The 19533-nt window shown below is 41.6% G+C and overlaps 1 protein-coding gene across 3 annotated transcripts in view; it reads left to right on the top strand.

Moving 5' to 3' along the window:
- LOC134358036 (N-acetyllactosaminide beta-1,6-N-acetylglucosaminyl-transferase-like) overlaps positions 1 to 19533 on the top strand; it is an 80865-nt gene that overhangs the window by 22014 nt on the left and 39318 nt on the right. For 2 of the 3 annotated variants that reach the window (XM_063069912.1, XM_063069913.1), the window contains exon 2: positions 525 to 614. The exons of the other annotated variant lie outside the window; for it this stretch is intronic. In XM_063069912.1, coding sequence (XP_062925982.1) covers positions 525 to 614 — 90 coding nt within the window. The remainder of the gene's footprint in view (positions 1 to 524; positions 615 to 19533) is intronic. 3 annotated transcript variants of the gene reach the window in all.

The following is a 19533-nucleotide window of genomic DNA, read 5'->3' as shown; positions in this document are numbered from 1 at the left end:
TGTCTTCCTTCTCAGCCCTGATGAAGGGTCTCGGTCTGAAATGTCGACTGTTTATTCATTTCCATAGATGCTGCCTGAACTGCTGAGCTTCTTCAGCAGTTATGTTGCTTTTATTTTTGTTTTAGCAACTTTATTTTCTATTTAAAATAATTATAGAGCATCTTCAGTTAGATGCCAAATCTAATGCAATTTATTTTCCATGTTGTTGGCAACATACCTTTGGATGAGTAAATCAAGGCAATCTAATGTTCTATAAAGCTTTTATTGTCAGTATTAATTCAATGTCAAACTGCTGCAGTGAAGAACCACCAGTGAGAGACTCACATCCAATAGCATCATCTTTAGCTGAAATGCTGTCGAACAAAATCCGTAAAAAGTACAAATTTTATAAGCTCGTCACAACTTCACAAAACTTCATGTGGCATATCCATATTTCCATTATTGAAAATGGACATGAAAAATTCTTTATGTTTGTAATGTTTGTAATTTCTGTCGACTTTTAATACTACATTTTCATTCTGCAGGTGTGCCTGGTTCAATGCCTGCAGCAGGCTGGAAAGGAAACCTACGTGCTGTAAAATGGAGTAATCTAAAAGACCATGATGGTTGCCATGGTAATTTATTTATTCCTTTAATTTTGGTATTTCAGTAGAAGCTACTAACAATTTTTTGTATGTAAGTGTGCAATCTCATCCTGGATAGTTGGTAGTTTTATCAATTTTCTATAGTGAAGCTTAACCACAATTGTTTGTATGTAACATTAAGTCAATTGCAATTTACAGTTTTATTTTTCCTCTCATGAATTGGGAGATTTTCTGCTTTAGTTACAGACGTAAGCAGCTTTCGTTGGTCAAGATACATTGCTGTTGCTTGCTTCCATTTGTCTTCCAAATAACTCAAGTTGAATCACTTAAATCAAGTTGTGTTGTAACAATCTTGTGCTCTGATCAGAGGAATAATTCAGAGAGCTATCACCCATTGCAGTATATTGCTGTGATATATCTTACTATTTTGTGTCATGTAATCCATTTCAAATAATGAAACAATATTAACAAGGCATGTATATCTTTCTGTTGTGTAAAACATCCCTTCTCACTTCCAATAAAGCATCAATTTTTGTTTCATCTGCAGACTTCACCATTCCTCCTACATTAGGTCAAAATCATTTGTTTTACACCAGGCAAGGCCCTGGTACTTGACTGGTAACGGCCTTCAAGTCAGAGAAACACCCATCAATTATTAACAATTACTATACTTCCTTTTACTAAAGTCAAAGATTAACTTTATTCCATTATCAAGGTACATATACAGTGCCTATAACAAGTATTCCAAGTATTCCAAGTATTCTCTCCCCCCCCCCCCGGAAAGTTTTCATGTTTTATTGTTTTTACAACGATGAATCACAGTGGATTTATTTTGGCTTTTTTGACACTGATCAACAGAAAATGACTCATGTCAAAGTGAAAACATCACTTTGTAGAGATCTATTTTCACTTTGACACAAAAGAGACTTCTTTCCAATAAAACATGGAAATTACAGGGGTGGGGGGGTGAATACTACTTATAGGCACTGTATGTCACCATGTACAATACAGATTCATTTTCCTGTGTGCAAACTCAGCAAATCTATAGAATAGTAACTATAACAGGATCAATGAAAGAAGAGGATAAGCTATGCAAATGCAGATATAAATAAATAGCAATAAATAATGAGAACATGAGATGAGATAAGGAGTCCTTAAAGTGAGATCATTGGTTGTGGGAATATCAACATAGATGGGCAGGTGAGTGCAGTTATCCCCTTTTGTTCAAGAGCTTGATGCTCTTGAACCTGGTGGTGTGAACCCTGAGGCTCTTGAACCTTCTACCTGATGTTAGCAGTGCAATCTCTGATGAAGATGCTGCTTTTCTACAATAGTATTTCATGTTGGGAGGGTTTTACCTGTGATGTACTGGGTCGAATTCTTGAGTGTTTGTAGGATTTTCTGTTCAAAGGCATTGGTGTTTCCAGGTGGTGATGCAGCCAGTCAGTACACTCTTCACTACTCATCTATAGAAGTTTGTCAAAGCTTTCGCTGTCATGCCGAATCTTCACAAACTCCTAATGAAGTAAAGGCGTTGCCGTGCTTTCTTTGCAATTGCACTTGCGTGCGGGGTCCAGGACAGATCCTCCGAAGTAGGAAGTTAAAGTTGCTTCACTTCTGATCCTCCAATGAGGACTGGCTCATGGACCTCTGGTTTCCCTCTCCTGAAGTCTACAATCAGTTCCTTGGTCTTGCTGACATTGAGTGAGAGGTTGTTGATGTGATACCATGCAGCCAATTTTCAGTCTCCCTCCTGTATGCTGATTCATCACCACCTTTGATTCGGCCCACAACAGTGACGTCATCAGTAAACTCTAATATGGTATTGAAGCTGTACTTAACCACACAGTCATAGGTGTGAGGCGAGTAGATCAGGAGGCTAAGCACACAGCCCTGTGGTGCGCCTGTGCTGATTGAGATTGTGGAGGAGATGTTGTTGCCCTTTAGAACTGACTGGGGTCTGAAAGTGAGGAAACATGGTTCATTTGTATTTAGCAATATTTGCTCAAATTTAGGTCAAACTCTTAAAATACATTTAAAACTCACAGAGGATTTCCATTTTATGAAAGATTTTCCATTTACAAACTATTCTTAAAACAAAGGATTTCCAAAGCTAGAGTACAGTTTATATCGGCTAAAAAGACATTCCAATGAGTTATTGACAAAGGAGTTGTCCATTGCAGAAATGGAAGGCAAAGGAATGGATTCTAGTCACCCTGTATTTCTGTCATTGTAGTCATCCCCTGACCATTCCTAACAAGCCTGACAGCTCTTTTACAGTTTTACTGTTTATCTGCAACTTGGTGACTTCACACAGATGGTCTAAAAGCTTTTGGTGACAGAGATCCAAAACACCGAATTTTAATGCTGTGACGGTTGATTCTTTGATTGCAGTAGATCCCAACGATTGATAGATCAGCTATATGGTGTGCTAAGTGATACCAGTCTGGTCTGCAAGCTTCCTTGAATGAAGTAACTTAGCCAGTGTTGTCTGGTTTGATACAGGCCAGTTAACATAACCGCATTGTCTTTCACTGCGTCTCTGAAGTAGTCAGCCCTGTGCTGTGGGCCAGCAGCCTGTATGCTCTGTAGACAGTGCTGTTTGTTTGCTAAGCTGCCCTCTTAACCTCAGACTGATTATTGCTTGCATTTTACATGGAAAGCTGAAGACTGGTTCTTGTTTATGACAAGAAGCTGAGCAAAGAATAGTGGTTGGAAGTTTAACTAGTTCAAAAACAACTCTTTGATCCCTGGAAGTTTCAGCTGTGTTAGAAAGACGAGCTTGGCAAAAAACACCCCCATCCAGCATAGACAATGAATATCCATTACATAGTTTAACCTGTTATTTCCTCTCTCACTAAAATTAAATCATTTGTCTTAAATGTAACATCAGTATCATACTTCTGTGATGGTCACAAAGTTTTATCCTACCATTTCCTTTGCCTCTGTACATTATCATTTTTGTTCCCTAATAGCTCATTTTTTTCATAAATTATCCTCATGTTCTTTTTGTGTTTATAAAATATCCGTGGATTTTCTTTGATTTCACTTGCCAGCATTTTCTTCTATATACAGTATATTATCTTTGATCTCTTAATTTTCCAATTAATTTTTTATATTTTCCTGACATCTTTATTAAGCTCCAAAACCTGGGTCCCTTGTATCTCCTTCTGCAACTGGATCCTTGACTTCCTTATCGGCAGAATCTGCACAGATCAGAAATAACTTCTCTTCGCTGGTAACCAACATTGATGCACGTCAAGAACGTGTGCCGAGCCAACTGCTCTACTCTCTGTACACCTGCAGTTGTGTGGCTAAGCAGGTTAGGCACAGTTCAAATGCTGATGACACAGCAATTGTTGCCAGAATTTTAGATGGTGAATGAGGTGGTGTACAGGAGCAAGACAGATCAGCTGGTTGAGTGGTATCGCAACAACAAAATGCACACCAAGGAATTGACTGTGGGCTTCAGGAAGGGGAAGTCGAGGGAACACACAGCAGTCCTCACCGTTGAGGGATCATCAGTGGAAACAGTGAGCAGTTTCAAGTTCCTGCGTGTTAACATCTCTGAAGATTTCTCTTGGCCCCAACATTTTAATGCAATTACAAAGAAGGCACATCATTGGCTATATTTCATTAAGAGCTTGAGTAGAATTGGTATTTCACCAAAGATTCGCATATTTCTACACCGGTACCATGGTGAGTATCCTAACTGGTTGCATCACTGTCTGGTATGGAAGGGCCACTGCACAGGATTGGAAAAAGCTGCAGAAGGTTGTAAACTCAGCCAGCTTCATCATGGGCCCTAGACTCCCCAGCATCCAGGACACCTTGAAAAGGCAATTCCCTCAAAAAAGCAGCATCCTTCATTCAGGACCCCATCAGCTTGGACATGCTGTCTTCTCATTGCTTCCGTCAAGGAGGAGATACAGGAGCCTAAAGAGACACACTCTCAATGTTTCAGGGACACCTTCTTTCCTGCCACGATTGGATTGCTGAATGGAGAATGAACCCTTGAACACTACCTCACTACTTAAAAAATCTTTTTGCACTGCTTATTTAATTTTTTATATATGCTTATTGTAATTTTTAGTTTTTATTCTTGTGTATTACAATGCACTGCTACCAGAAAACAACAAATTCCATGACATGTGCCAGTGATACTAAACCTGATTCTAATTCTGATTTCTGTAGTGGGGGGAGGGAGGAAGGGAATTATTTTACCTGAACTCCATAAATCTCTTTTTAACTGTCTCTCATTCCTCTGGGACTGCTTTGTTTGCAAGCTGCGGTTCTTCATTTAGCAGTTCCAAATTACTACTTTGCCTAATGGGATTAGTCTTGGCCCAAATTGTCTTCCTGTTTTTCAAAATTACACTAAATTTAACTGCATTCTGACCACTAAACTGACACCACATTTGCCAAAATGTAAATCATTTACTGATTTTTTCCTTTCACATAAGCCACTGTGTGAATGGTCCAATGAGAGGAGGGATCATACTGGACATGGTGTTGGGTGATGAGCTTGGCTTGGTGACTGGCCTTTCAGTGGATGAGCAATTAGGGAACAGTGACCACAACTCCTTAACTTTCAGGATAGCTAAAAGGTAAGGATATGTATGGGCCTTGTGGGAGAGTTGTAAATTGGAGTAGGGCAAATTATGACGGCATTAGGCAGGAACTAAGAAGAGTTAATTGGGAACATCTTTTCTTTGGCAAATCCACATCAGACATGTGGAGGTGTTTAAAAATCAATTGCACAGAGTACAGGAAAGGTATATTCCTGTTAGAAGGAAGGATGGGGATGGGGAGATAAGAGAACCTTGGATGTCCAGAGAGATGATGAATTTAGTCAAGGAAAAGTATGTAAAGCTTCTGAAGTTAGGATCAAACAATGCACATCAGGCGTACAAAGAAGCCAGAAAAAAACTAAAGAAGGGAATGAGGAAAGCCAGGAGGCTTTTGACAAGTAGGATTAAGGTGAATCCCAAGGCATTCTATACATGCATCAAGAGCAAGAGGATAACTAGGGAGAGGATGGGACCACTCAAGGATAAATTGGGGAACATTTGCTTGGATGTGGAGAATGCGAGTGAGGGACTTAATAAGTACTTTTCTTCAGTATTTACCAAAGAAAAGGATATGGAGGGCCAGGGGATTAGTGCTGAGAGTATAAATATGTTATGGCATTTAGAGGTCAAGGAGAAGGAAGCGTTGGGATTCATGAGTATTAAGATGGAAAAGTCCCCAGGTTATTGAAAGAGAAGAGGGACGAGATTGCTGGAAATTTGCATGGGCATTTGGAAACTCATGGCCTAATTAGAGAGAATCAGCTTTGCAGTGCAGGTCGTGTCTTACAACTTGATTGACATTTTTGATAAGGTGATGAGAGAGATTGATGAGGGTAGAGCAGTGGAAGTTGTCTACATGGATTTTAGTAAGGTAGTGGACAAAGTTCCTCAGGGGAGGCTAATCCAAAAGATGAAGATGCATGGGAACCACTGTGAGTTGGTTGTTTGGATTCAGAACTGGCCTGCACATAGAAGACAGAGCATAGTGGTTGAAGGGATTAGCTCATGCTGGAGGTCTGTAATTAGTGGTGTTCTGCAGGGATCTGTGCTGTTTGTGATGTATATAAATCACCTGGATGAAAATGTAGATGGGTGTGTTAGTAAGTTTGTAGATAATACCAAGATTGGTGGAATTGTGGATAGTGTATGAGACTGGCAAAGGATACAGCACAGTATAGATTAGTTGCAGATGTGATTAGAGAAATGGCAGATGGAGTTTTACCCAGATAAATGTGGGCTCAAAAGTTAAGAGTTTATGCTGCAACTTTATAAAACACTATTTAGGTTACATCTGGAGTATTGCATACAGTTCTGCTTGCCCCACTATAGAAAGGATTTTGAGGCTTTGGAGAGGGTGTAGAAGAGCTTTACCAAGATGCTGCCTGGTTTAGAGGGTGTGTGCTGTCATGAGAGGCTGGATACACTTGAGTTGTTTTCTCTGGAGTGCTGGAGGCTGAGGGGAGATCTGATGTACGTTTATAAGATTAGGAGGCATAGAGTAGACGGAGGTCTGTTTCCCAGGGTTGAAATGTCTAATACCAGAGGCATGTATTGAAAGTGAGAGGAGATAGGTTCAAGGAGGATGTGAGGGGTAATTTTTTACTTAGAGATTCGAGGATGCCTAGTATGTGCTGCTTGTTATGGGAGTAGAAGCAAATACATAAGAGGCTTTTAAGAGATGTTTGGATAGGCACATGGATGCAAGGAAGATGGCAGCATATGGACATTGTCGGTAGGAGGAATTAGTGTTTAGATATATTTGCTTTGCTTTTTAGCTGGTTCAGCACAACATTGTGGACCAAAGGCCCTGTTCAATGCTGTACTGTTCTGTTCAATGTTCTATATTTACCCAGCCTCCTTTCCAATGTTCCCTCTAATTTGTAATGATCAGTGTGCGTAAAAAAAAAAGAAGAAATCTTGTGCTGTGAAATTTTTTGCCCAGTGACAACAACATGGGTGCACTGTATAAGTTCTAAATCATCACAAACTCCACATCCACGTCAGAAACCAGGAAAGGAAATGTAATTGTTGTGAATATACTTAACATGCCAACAAGGTAGAGGGTGACAGCCTTTTGTGTGCAGTTTAAATTCCTTTGTGTGCTAGTAACAAAAGATGTGTATGCGCACGTACTTTGGAGGAAGTATAGCTTATTTCCTGAAGTGAAATTTGATCCCTTTCACTTATTGCAGTTGTTATATTACTGGTCAAATAATTTAGTAATCCAACATCTTCTTTTCTGTAAGTAGTTCTTGCATATCGTGGGTGATTGCAAAATGTTAATGCACATCTGAACACTGAAGATTTTTGCCCTTTCTGAAAAGTACTACAGTTTTATTTACATACTGCATGCTCTATAAGAAGGAATGATATGGAGACCTTGGATAGGTTAACCAGGATGCTACCTGTTTTAGTGGCTATGAGCTGTAAGGAGAATTGGATAAATTTGTGTTGTTTTCCCTGAAGCACTAAAGTAAAAGGAGATCTGATAGATGTTTATAAAGCTGAGGGGCACAGATAGACAGTCAATCTTTTTCCCAGTGTAGAAGCATCAAATACCGGAGAACAAGTGAGAGTGGGAAATTTTAATAAAGATGTGCAGGGCAAGTTTTTCTGTTTGCAGAGTGGTGGGTGTGTGGAACGAGCTGCAAATGGTAGAGGTACAAACCAGGTAGAGGGTGAAATGGTAGAGGTGGCTTTTAAGAGGCTTCAAAATAGACACAGATATGCAGGGACTGGAAGGGTAGAGATCATGCACAGGCAGAAGAGATTCAGTTTATTTGTTTATTAAGATAGAGCACAGAGTAGTCCCTTCTGACCCTTTCAGTCACGCTGCCCAGCAATCCCCAAATTTAATCCTAGCTTAATCCCGGGACAATCACCAATTAACCTCCCAACTGGTACATCTTTGGACCGTGGGAGGAAACACGCGTGGTCACAGGGAGGACGTACGAACTCCTTACAGGAGGCGGTGGGGAATGAACCCGGGCTGCCTGTACAGTAAAGCGTTGTGCTAACCACTACGCTACTCTGCCGCAGCACAGTAGTGTAGTGTTTGAATTTGATGAAGAGCTCTTCCTGTGCTGTACTATTCAATGTTCTTAGCCACATTATCAATTCCATATCTGCCTGTTATAAAAAGCATCGTTGATTTTACTCCCTTTTCTGAGAATACACATGCTGATCCTTCAAATAGATGGGCCAGGAAGGGAGAGTTTACTTCTTAGTTGTTGTAATCCCCTCCAGGTCTGTGGCAAGCACAATGTTCCTTGTAGAGAAGTCTGGACTACGTAACTAATAGAACTTTACAGCACAGGAACAGGCCTTTGATCCACAATTCTGTGGTGAACTAACTAAGTTAAATCAAAATGCCCAACTAAACAATAACATTCATAACTTTCCATCTCCTGCCCATACATGTGTTTAGTTTCACAGTATGACTTGTTTTAATGTATTCAATGGTTTTATACTTTTTGCAGGAAAATAGAGTGGTATGAGGAAGTCTTAATGGTACCTCTTGCATAATTGGGAGGTTTATAACCTGTATGATACCTACAGTTAAACAAGTGCGTGTGCCTAAAATTAGATCTCTTTTTTATAAATCTTTACAACAAGTTGCAAAACTTAAAAAAGTTAGTTTTTATTAATGATTTGCAACCCTAATGCTCATACCAAAAGATAAAGAACAAATAGATGAATGTGGCAGACTCTCAGTTGTCACCTTCATGTAGATGGTTAAAAAACATTACCTATAAAGATACAAGAGAAACAGCAAATTGAGTTGATAGTTCTTTTAGTTGAATTATTTTCCCTGGATGCTATCAGCATAAGTAGCTTCTCTTATTCCTATTCTGAGTTTAATCTAAATTAGTCTAGCGAGAAAAGTCTCTTTAAGACTTGCAAATCAGCATACTCCAGAATTCATTAAAATACTTAGAACATAGAACACAGAACATAGAATAGTACAGCACAGTACAGGCCCTTCGGCCCATAATGTTGTGCCGACCCTCAAGCCCTGCCTCCCATATAAGCCCCCACCTTAAATTCCTCCATATACCTGTCTAGTAGTCTCTTAAACTTCACTAGTGAATCTGCCTCCACCACTGACTCAGGCAGTGCATTCCACGCACCAACCACTCTCTGAGTAAAAAACCTTCCTCTAATATCCCCCTTGAACTTCCCACCCCTTACCTTAAAGCCATGTCCTCTTGTATTGAGCAGTGGTGCCCTGGGGAAGAGGTGCTGGCTATCCACTCTATCTATTCCTCTAATTATCTTGTGCACCTCTATCATGTCTCCTCTCATCCTCCTTCTCTCCAAAGAGTAAAGCCCTAGCTCCCTTAATCTCTGATCATAATGCATACTCTCTAAACCAGGCAGCATCCTGGTAAATCTCCTCTGTACCCTTTCTAATGCTTCCACATCCTTCTTATACTGAGGTGACCAGAACTGGACACAGTACTCCAAGTGTGGCCTTACCAGAGTTTTATAGAGCTTCATCATTACATCGCGACTCTTAAACTCTATCCTTCGACTTACGAAAGCTAACATTCCATAAGCTTTCTTAACTACCCTATCCACCTGTGAGGCAACTTTCAGGGATCTGTGGACATGTACCCCCAGATCCTTCTGCTCCTCCACACTACCAAGTATCCTGCCATTTACTTTGTCCTGACGAAGGGTCTCGGCCTGAAACGTCGACTGCGCCTCTTCCTATAGATGCTGCCTGGCCTGCTGCGTTCACCAGCAACTTTGATCTGCATCCTATCGATGTCTCTCTGCAATCTTTGACAATCCTCTACACTATCTACAACACCACCAACCTTTGTGTCGTCTGCAAACTTGCCAACCCACCCTTCTACCCCCACATCCAGGTTGTTAATAAAAATCACAAAAAGTCGAGGTCCCAGAACAGATCCTTGTGGGACACCACTAGTCACAATCCTCCAAACTGAATGTACTCCCTCCACGACGACACTCTGCCTTCTGCAGGCAAGCCAATTCTGAATCCCCCTGGCCAAACTTCCCTGGATCCCATGCCTTCTAACTTTCTGAATAAGCCTACCGTGTGGAACCTTGTCAAATGCCTTACTAAAATCCATATAGATCACATCCACTGCACTACCCTCATCTATGTGCCTGGTCACCTCCTCAAAGAACTCTATCAGGCTTGTTAGACACGATCTGCCCTTTACAAAGCCATGCTGACTGTCCCTGATCAGACCATGATTCCCTAAATGCCCAGAGATCCTATCTCTAAGAATCTTTTCCAACAACTTTCCCACCACAGACGTAAGGCTCACTGGTCTATAATTATCCGGACTATCCCTACTACCTTTTTTGAACAAGGGGACAACATTTGCCTCCCTCCAATCCTCCGGTACCATTCTTGTGGACAACGAGGACATGAAGATCCTTGCCAGAGGCTCAGCAATCTCTTCCCTCGCCTCGTGGAGCAGCCTGGGGAATATTCCATCAGGTCCAGGGGACTTATCTGTCCTAATGTATTTTAACAACTCCAACACCTCATCTCCCTTAATATCAACATGCTCCAGAACATCAACCTCACTCATATTGTCCTCACTATCATCAAGTTCCCTCTCATTTGTGAATACCGAAGAGAAGTATTCATTGAGGACCTTGCTCACTTCCACAGCCTCCAGGCACATCTTCCCACCTTTATCTCTAATCGGTCCTACCTTCACTCCTGTCATCCTTTTTTTTTCTTCACATAATTGAAGAATGCCTTGGGGTTTTCCTTTACCCTACTCACCAAGGCCTTCTCATGCCCCCTTCTTGCTCTTCTCAGCCCCTTCTTAAGCTCCTTTCTTGCTACCCTATATTCCTCAATAGACCCATCTAATCCCTGCTTCCTAAACATCATGTATGCTGCCTTCTTCCACCTGACTAGATTTTCCACCTCACTTGTCACCCATGGTTCCTTCACCCTACCATTCTTTATCTTCCTCACCGGGACAAATTTATCCCTAACATCCTGCAAGAGATCTCTAAACATTAACCACATGTCCATAGTACATTTCTCTGCAAAAACATCATCCCAATTCACACCCGCAAGTTCTAGCCTTACAGCCTCATAATTTGCCCTTCCCCAATTAAAAATTTTCCTGTCCTCCCTGATTCTATCCTTTTCCATGATAATGCTAAAGGCCAGGGAGCGGTGGACACTGTCCCCCAGATGCTCACCCACTGAGAGATCTGTGACCTGACCCAGTTCATTACCTAGTACTAGATCTAGTCTGGCATTCCCCCTGGTCAGCCTGTCCACACACTGTGACAGGAATCCGTCCTGGACACACTTAACAAACTCTGCTCCATCTGAACCCTTGGAACTAATCAGGTGCCAATCAATATTAGGGAAGTTAAAGTCACCCATGATAACAACCCTGTTATTTTTGCACTTTTCCAAAATCTGCCTCCCAATCTGCTCCTCTTTATCTCTGTTGCTACCAGGGGGCCTATGGAATACCCCCAATAGAGTAACTGCTCCCTTCCTGTTCCTGACTTCCACCCATACTGACTCAAAAGAGGATCCTGCTACATTACCCGCCCTTTCTGTAGCTGTAATAGTATCCCTGACCAGTAATGCCACCCCTCCTACTGGAAAAAAAAAACAACTGCACACCATAAAATAACTCAGTTAAAACAGAAACATTAATGTTAATGGAAGTGTAATCTGAAGTTACCGAAGATGTGATATGAATAACAAAAATAGTCTTAGGGAAATGAAGCATGAATACCGGCCTTTCAGCCCAGCAAATCCATGCTAACCATGGTGCCCACCCTGCTCACCCCAGTTTCCTGCATTTGGCCCCTACCCCTGTGAGCCTCACCCTTCATGTACCCAGCAAAGTGCTCCTTAAATGAATCTATGTACAGTACTTGCCTCAACCACTTCTTTTGGCAGCTCATTCCATATGTTCAGCACCCTCTCCACATGGAAAAGCTGTCCCTCGGCTCCTTTTTAAATCTTTCTCCTCTCACACAAAAATCTGTGCCTCCTAGTTTTGTAGAAAAGACTGTTAACACCTACATTATTTCTGCTTTTCATCATTTTAAACACTTCTATCAATCATTCTCCTGGATTCCAAGGAATAAAGACAATCTCAATCTCTCCCAGTAACCTGGGCCCTCTAGTCCTGGATACTTACTTATAAATATATTCTGCACTCTTTCCAGTTCAACAATATCTTTCCTATCACAGGGTGACAAAACCAGTACACAGCACTCCAAGTGAGGCCTTACCAATGACTTGTACAATTGCAGCAAGATATCCCAGCTCCTGTGTTCAGTGCCCTAACAGGCAAAGGCGAGCATGCTAAATGCCCTTTTCACCACCCTGTCTAATGTGACACCTCTTTCAATAAACTATGCACATGTACTTCTCCAGGTTCCCCTGTTCCATCACGATCTTTAATACGTCATTGAGACCTCTGCATTTTGTAGTTTTGATGCTTAACTTCTGGTGTATTGTCTTTTCATTCACCCTCCTAACCCCCCTCCCCACACAGACATACAACATACACAACTTGCAAACTTTTTATAACTTTTTTTTAAACTTTAAATATTATTTCCTTTTTAACTCTAGATGATTATAAGCAGAACTATCATTGTGAATCCATGAACCCAAGACACTACCTTGTTATTCCTTTGCCACACACACAAACTGCTGGACAATTTGCAAGATTGCTATTCCTTTTTTTTACACTTTATTTCTGTAATTTATAATAATTTTGTTTTTGCATTTACTGCTGTCTCAAACTGCAAATTTCACATCATATTGAGTCAGTGTTAATATTTCTGATTCTATAAGACCATAAGATATAGGAGCAGAAGTCGGCCATTCAGCCCATCGAGTCTGCTCCAGAACTTGTCACACTGTCAACTGGGAATGTTTTGTCCCAAATGCCTAGCAAGCATCTCTCTCTTTTTCCCTTTTGACTTCAGAATCAAAATTCACACCCTTGACAATTTTATTGAAACAACTCTGGTGGCATGGTAGTGTAGCAGTTAGCACAACACTATTGCCATCCCAGATATCTGGTTTCAATTCCTGCTCTTGTCTGTAAGGAGCCTGTATGTTCTCCCTGTAACTGCATGGATGTCCTGCCACATTCCAAAGACCTGTAGGTTAGTAAGATAGCTGGACACTTGGGTGTAATTGGGCGGTACTGGCTCGTTGGATTGTCCTTTATCTCTAAATAAAATAGTAATAAATCCTTCCTTTTTGGTTGTTTATCATCTTAATTTGCTATTTGGCCATGAATTTGTCAATGTTCAAAGGCCAAATATTAGTACCACAAAGAGGCTTTTTGTTATGTTTTATGACGTCAAAATATTAAACTTGTTCAAATAAAGACACAGAAGTCTGAAAATGCAGGTCTAACCAAGTTTACCTTAAGCAAGACCCACACGTATCACAAGGTAGCATGATGACATATGCAATTCAATTATTAATACATATAACATGAATTATATGGCGGGAGGAGAAGATGGCAGGGCGCCGTGCGTGGCCAGCTCTCCGGTGAAAAATGGTATCGTATCCGTTAAATAGGGGCCGTGGACAATTCTGATTTGATGGAGAATGGGCGTGAAAGCACAGAGGAACAGCTAGAGAAATTTCTGAAACGCCCGTCCGCTGCTGTCGTTACTTTGTGGTCGGGAATGTTTCGGAGGGTAGGCCTCAAAGTCCCTGGCCTTGCCTGCTTTTGGCGACCGAGAAGGAGGTCGAATCGTTCGGCAGAGATACCGCTCAGTACTCGGTGTCGGAGAGCTGATCAGAGCTCGAAGTTTTCGGATGACTCAGAGTCGGATTATGGTCAGCATGGCAGGGAGAGTTTTTCTTCCTTCTCCCGTCTGCGTGAGATGTGGGACATTTGAGAAACTTTGAACTTTACTGTGCTCACGGTCTATCTTCATCAAGTTATGGTATTGTTACACTGTTTGTAGCTATATGTTATAATTATGTGGTTTTGTCAGTTTTTTCAGTCTTGGTCTGTCCTGTGTTTTGTGATATCACACTGGAGGAAGTAATGTATCATTTTTTAACGCATGCATTACTAAATGACAATAAAAGGGGACTACGTGTCTTCATAATCTAAAAAATTATTTAAACATGCAAGAATGCTTAATCGACCTATATATGTATATATAATTTGTGTGTATGTGTGTGTATATATATATATAATATGTGTGTGTGTGTGTATATACGTATATAAAATGTGTGTATGCGCATACAAGATTTACTGAAACATCACTTTGAAATACATAAGATTTTAGTTTATTTGCATTCTGAAGATTTCTGCCTGATATTTAGGCATAGGGATGCTTGTTAAATGCAGACTTGTTAAATACATTTCTACTGTTCTGTACTTGTTGGCACCACACAGTAAAGTTGATCTTTAGCTTTCTGGTTTGCATTAGGCAACTATCGATCAGTGATAATTTCTCTTTCTTGTGTCAGGGTTGTAGGATTCTATGTTGTAAATAGCCTAAAAGACCAGGTTTATAACTCAGCATGTCAATTTATTTTCAGAAGTAAACCAATTTACACTTGCAGTTTATTCTTCATTCCAGCTTTCCCTTTGGAATGCATCAACAGTACCAATATAACGAAACAATGTTTTACACAAAAAGTACCAAGTAAATTTGTTATCAAAGAACATATTTGTCACTATATATATTTTGTGTTTATTGACCATCTCAACTTGACATTTGCATCTGATTAACCTCCTCTTGTATTTGTACTAGCATTGGATCTAGCCAAATACTTAACTTTGCCTCCAACTTTCACCCTGCCCTCAAGTTTACCTGGTCCATTTCTGACACCTCCCTCCCCTTTCTAGATCTTTCTGTCTCTATCTCTGGAGACAGCTTGTCTACTGATGTCTGCTATAAGCCTATTGACTCTCACAGCTATCTGGACTATTCCTCTTCTCACCCTGTCTCTTGCAAAAATGCCATCCCTTTCTCGCAATTCCTCCGTCTCCGCCGCATCTGCTCTCAGGATGAGGCTGTTCATTCCAGGACGAGGGAGATGTCCTCCTTTTTTAAAGAAAAGGGCTTCCTTTCCTCCACCATCATCTCTGCTCTCAAACGCATCTCCCCCATTTCACGCACATCTGCTCTCACTCCATCCTCCCGCCACCCCACTAGGAATAGGCTTCCCCTGGTCCTCACCTACCACCCCATCAGCCTCCGGGTCCAACATATTATTCTCCGTAACTTCTGCCACCTCCAACGGAATCCCACTATTAAGCACATCTTTCCCTCCCCCACCCTCTGCTTTCCGCAGGGATTGCTCCCTACGCGACTCCATTGTCCATTCGTCCCCCCCATCCCTCCCCACTGATCTCCCTCCTGGCACTTATCCGTGTAGGCGGAACAAGTGCTACACATGCCCTTACACTTCCTCCCTTACCACCATTCAGGGCCCCAAACAGTCCTTCCAGGTGAGGCGACACTTCACCTGTGAGTCGGCTGGGGTGATATACTGCGTCTGGTGCTCCCGATGTGGCCTTTTATATATTGGTGAGACCCAACGCAGACTGGGAGACCGCTTTGCTGAACACCTACGCTCTGTCCGCCAGAGAAAGCAGGATCTCCCAGTGGCCACACATTTTAATTCCACATCCCATTCCCATTCTGATATGTCTATCCACGGCCTCCTCTACTGTAAAGATGAAGCCACACTCAGGTTGGAGGAACAACACCTTATATTCCGTCTGGGTAGCCTCCAACCTGATGGCATGAACATTGACTTCTCTAACTTCCGCTAATGCCCCACCTCCCCCTCGTACCCCATCCGTTATTTATCCGTTATACACACATTCTTTCTCTCTCTCTCCTTTTTCTCCCTCTGTCTCTCTGACTATACCCCTTGCCCATCCTCTGGGTTCCCCCCCCCCCGCCTTTTCCTTCTCCCTGGGCCTCCTGTCCCATAATCCTCTCATATCCCTTTTGCCAATCACCTGTCCAGCTCTTGGCTCCATCCCTCCCCCTCCTGTCTTCTCCTATCATTTTGCATCTCCCCCTCCCCCTCCAGCTTTCAAATCTCCTACTAGCTCTTCCTTCAGTTAGTCCTGACGAAGGGTCTCGGCCCGATAAGTCGACTGTACCTCTTCCTACAGATGCTGCCTGGCCTGCTGCGTTCACCAGCAACCTTGATGTGTGTAGCTTGTATTTCCAGCATCTGCAGAATTCCTCGTTTTAGCCAAATACTTTCCCTGTTTTCAATATCTGTGATGGATTTTAATTGACAATCTACAAGAATGGGTAAATGTGCCACAACCAGAATTCTGATCCATTCCATTATCCCTCTAGGATGAGCAGCCCTTCTTTCTGCAGCCCCACCTCTTACTTGGACATCCTTAACTATGTTAGGGTGGGTATTGTTCAATATCGTTTCATAGTGTTGCAAATCTTCTGGTTCCCTCACTCCTGCTGCTAAATTTGCCTTCATTCAAATGTGTGTTTATTGCAATTTGTCCTGGAATGGGGTAGATCAAAATTTATTGACCAATAATCCTTACAGGTGTACCTTACACTTGGTTTCAAGGTGCAACTCCAACTAACTGTGTCTGAATAAAGTCCACAACCTGATGAAGAATGGTTCATTGCTGAGCAAAGATTGAATGAGTTTTTACGTTAGGTCGGCATAAACCTAATCTCAAGAATCTTGATCGTGGTCTACAACCAAAATTTACCCAAATGTTAATATTTATCCTAGTTTGTTTAATTCTCCACAGAGTAAATTTCCTAAGCAAATTATCTTTGATTTCCAATATCCAGTGACATTTACTTCAGCAACAAAGTTAGTCACCTGGCAATTATTTCCTTAAATTTGTGAGCTTTATCTGTAAATTAAAAAAGAAATCATAGCTTTGCCATCACTCTAAAGCTTTCCATACTGTGATATAAGATCTTGGGTTATACAAATTACTCTACATCTTATCTGATACATTTGTCCTTCTATCAACAATTATATGGACCTTTCCTGATTACTATTTTTTCAGAATCAGACTTATTATCATCAGCATACAGTATATCATGAAATTTCTTAATTTTATGGCAGCAGTACAATGAAATGCATGATAAATAAATAGAAAAAAAACTGAGTCACATTGATATTTAGATATATATGTCTATTATATAATTAAGTTAAAGTAAGTAGTGGAAATAAAAACAGAAATAAAAAAAGTAGTTGGGTAGTGTTCATGGGTTCAATTTCCATTTAGGAATCGGATGGTAGATGGGAAGAAGTTGTTCCTGAATTGCTGAGTGTCTGCCTTCAGGCTTCCAGGCTTCTGTACATTAGGAACAGGACGGTGAATAGGCAGTTAGAGTAGAGCACCCTCTATAATAAGTATACTATTTTGGATACTGTTGTGGGGGGTATGACCTCCCAGGGGAAGTCACGGAGACCAGGTTACTGGCACTGAACATGGGTCCATGGTGCAGAAGGGGAAGAGGGAGAAGAAGGGAGTGATCATGATAGGCGACCCAATAGTCAGAGGAATAGACAGGAGATTCTGTGGAAGTGAACAGGGCACCCGGATAGTATGTTGCCTCCCAGGTGCCAGGGTGAGGGATGACTTGGATCACGTTCACAGCATTTTGGAAGGGGAAGGAGAGCAGCCAGATATCTTGGTATACATTGGTACCACTGACAGAGGAAGGGAAGGCAAAGAGGTCCTGAAGAGAGAATTTAGAGAGCTAGATAGAAAGTAGAGAAGCAGAGCCTCAGGGTACTAGTGCCACGCACCAGCAAGGGCTGAAACGGGATGACTTGGCAGATAAATGTGTGGCTGAAAAACTGGTGCAGGGTGCAGAGCTTCAGGTTCTTGAACCAATGGGGTCTCTTCTGGGGGAAGTACCTGTACCAAAGTGAAAGTTGCACCTGAATCCAGGGGGGACGAATATTCTTGCGGGCAGGTTTGTTAGAGCTGTTGGAGAGAGTTTAAAGTAATTTGGCAAAGGGATAGGAACCAGAGTGAAGGGACTCAGGATAGGACAGATGATAAAAAAGCAAAGGTAGCATGCAGTCAGACTGGCAAGAAGGGCAGACAGATGATAGGAGAAAATTGCAGTCAGCAGGGTGAGTATCAGTGCATTAGGGACACAGAATCAAAAAGGGTAGCAAATACAGTACTCAGTGCTATGTCTCAGTTCTTGGAGTATAAGAAATAAGGCAGATGATCTTGTTGTGCTGTTGCAGAGTTGTCAGGTATGATGTTGTGGTGATCACTGAATCGTGACTGAAGGATGATTGTAGTTGAGAACTGAATGTTGGAATCTTCATTGATGAAGATATTGGAGAGAAAGATGGGCAGAAGGGGTGGCATGGCTCTACTGGTAAAGAATGGCATCAGATTATCAGAAAGTTGTAACATAGGATCGGAAGGGCAATGTTATGATAGTCATGTGAGTTTTTGCCATGCAGGTAGTTTGGGAAAATCAGGTTGGTAACAGATGTTAAGAGAGTGAATTTGTTGAATGCCTATAAGGTGGCTCTTTAGATCAGCTTGTTGTTGAGCCTACTAGGGAATCCGCTATACTGAATTGGGTGTTATGTAATGAACCAGAGGCGATTATGGAGCCCTTGGGTACCCTTAGGAAGCAGTGATCACAATATGACTGAGTTCAACTTGAAATTTGATAGGGAGAAAGTAAAGTCAACCGTAGCAGTATTTCAATGGGATGAAGGAAATGACAGTGGTATGAGAGAGGAGTTGGCCAACGTAAATTGAAAGGAGATGCTGGCAAGGGTGACAGCAGAGCAGCAATGGTGTGAGCTTCTGGGAAAAATGAGGAAGGTGCAGGATAGATGTATTCCAAAAACAAAGAAATACTGAAATGGCAAAATAGTACTATAGTGGCTGACAAGGGAAGTCAAAGCGAATGTAAAAGCAAAATAGAGGGCAAAAAAAGCAACAAAGCAAAAATTAGTGTGGAAGCTTTTAAAAACCTACAGAAAGCAACTAAAAGATTCATTGGTGGGGGGGGGGAATGAAATATGAAAACAAGCTAGCAAACTAGCAAATAAGATTATTAAGGGATTGGATGTGCTGGAGGCAGGAAGCCTGTTCCCGCTGATGGGTGAGTCCAGAACCAGAGGCCACAGTTTAAGAATTAGGGTTAGGCCATTTAGAACAGAGTTGAGGAAAATCTTTTTCACCCAGAGAGTGGTGGATATATGGAATGCTCTGCCCCAGAAGGCTGTGGAGGCCAAGTCTCTGGATGTTTTCAAGAAAGAGATGGATAGAGCTCTTAAAGATAGCGGAATCAAAGGTTATGGGGATAAGGCAGGAACTGGATGATGATCGTGGATGATCAGCCATGATCACAGTGAATGGTGGTTT

Source organism: Mobula hypostoma, chromosome 17 (genome assembly GCF_963921235.1).
Source record: "Mobula hypostoma chromosome 17, sMobHyp1.1, whole genome shotgun sequence".
Lineage (NCBI taxonomy): Eukaryota > Metazoa > Chordata > Chondrichthyes > Myliobatiformes > Myliobatidae > Mobula > Mobula hypostoma.
Note: the sequence above shows the minus strand (reverse complement) of the source record. Positions and strands in the feature narration are given on the sequence as shown.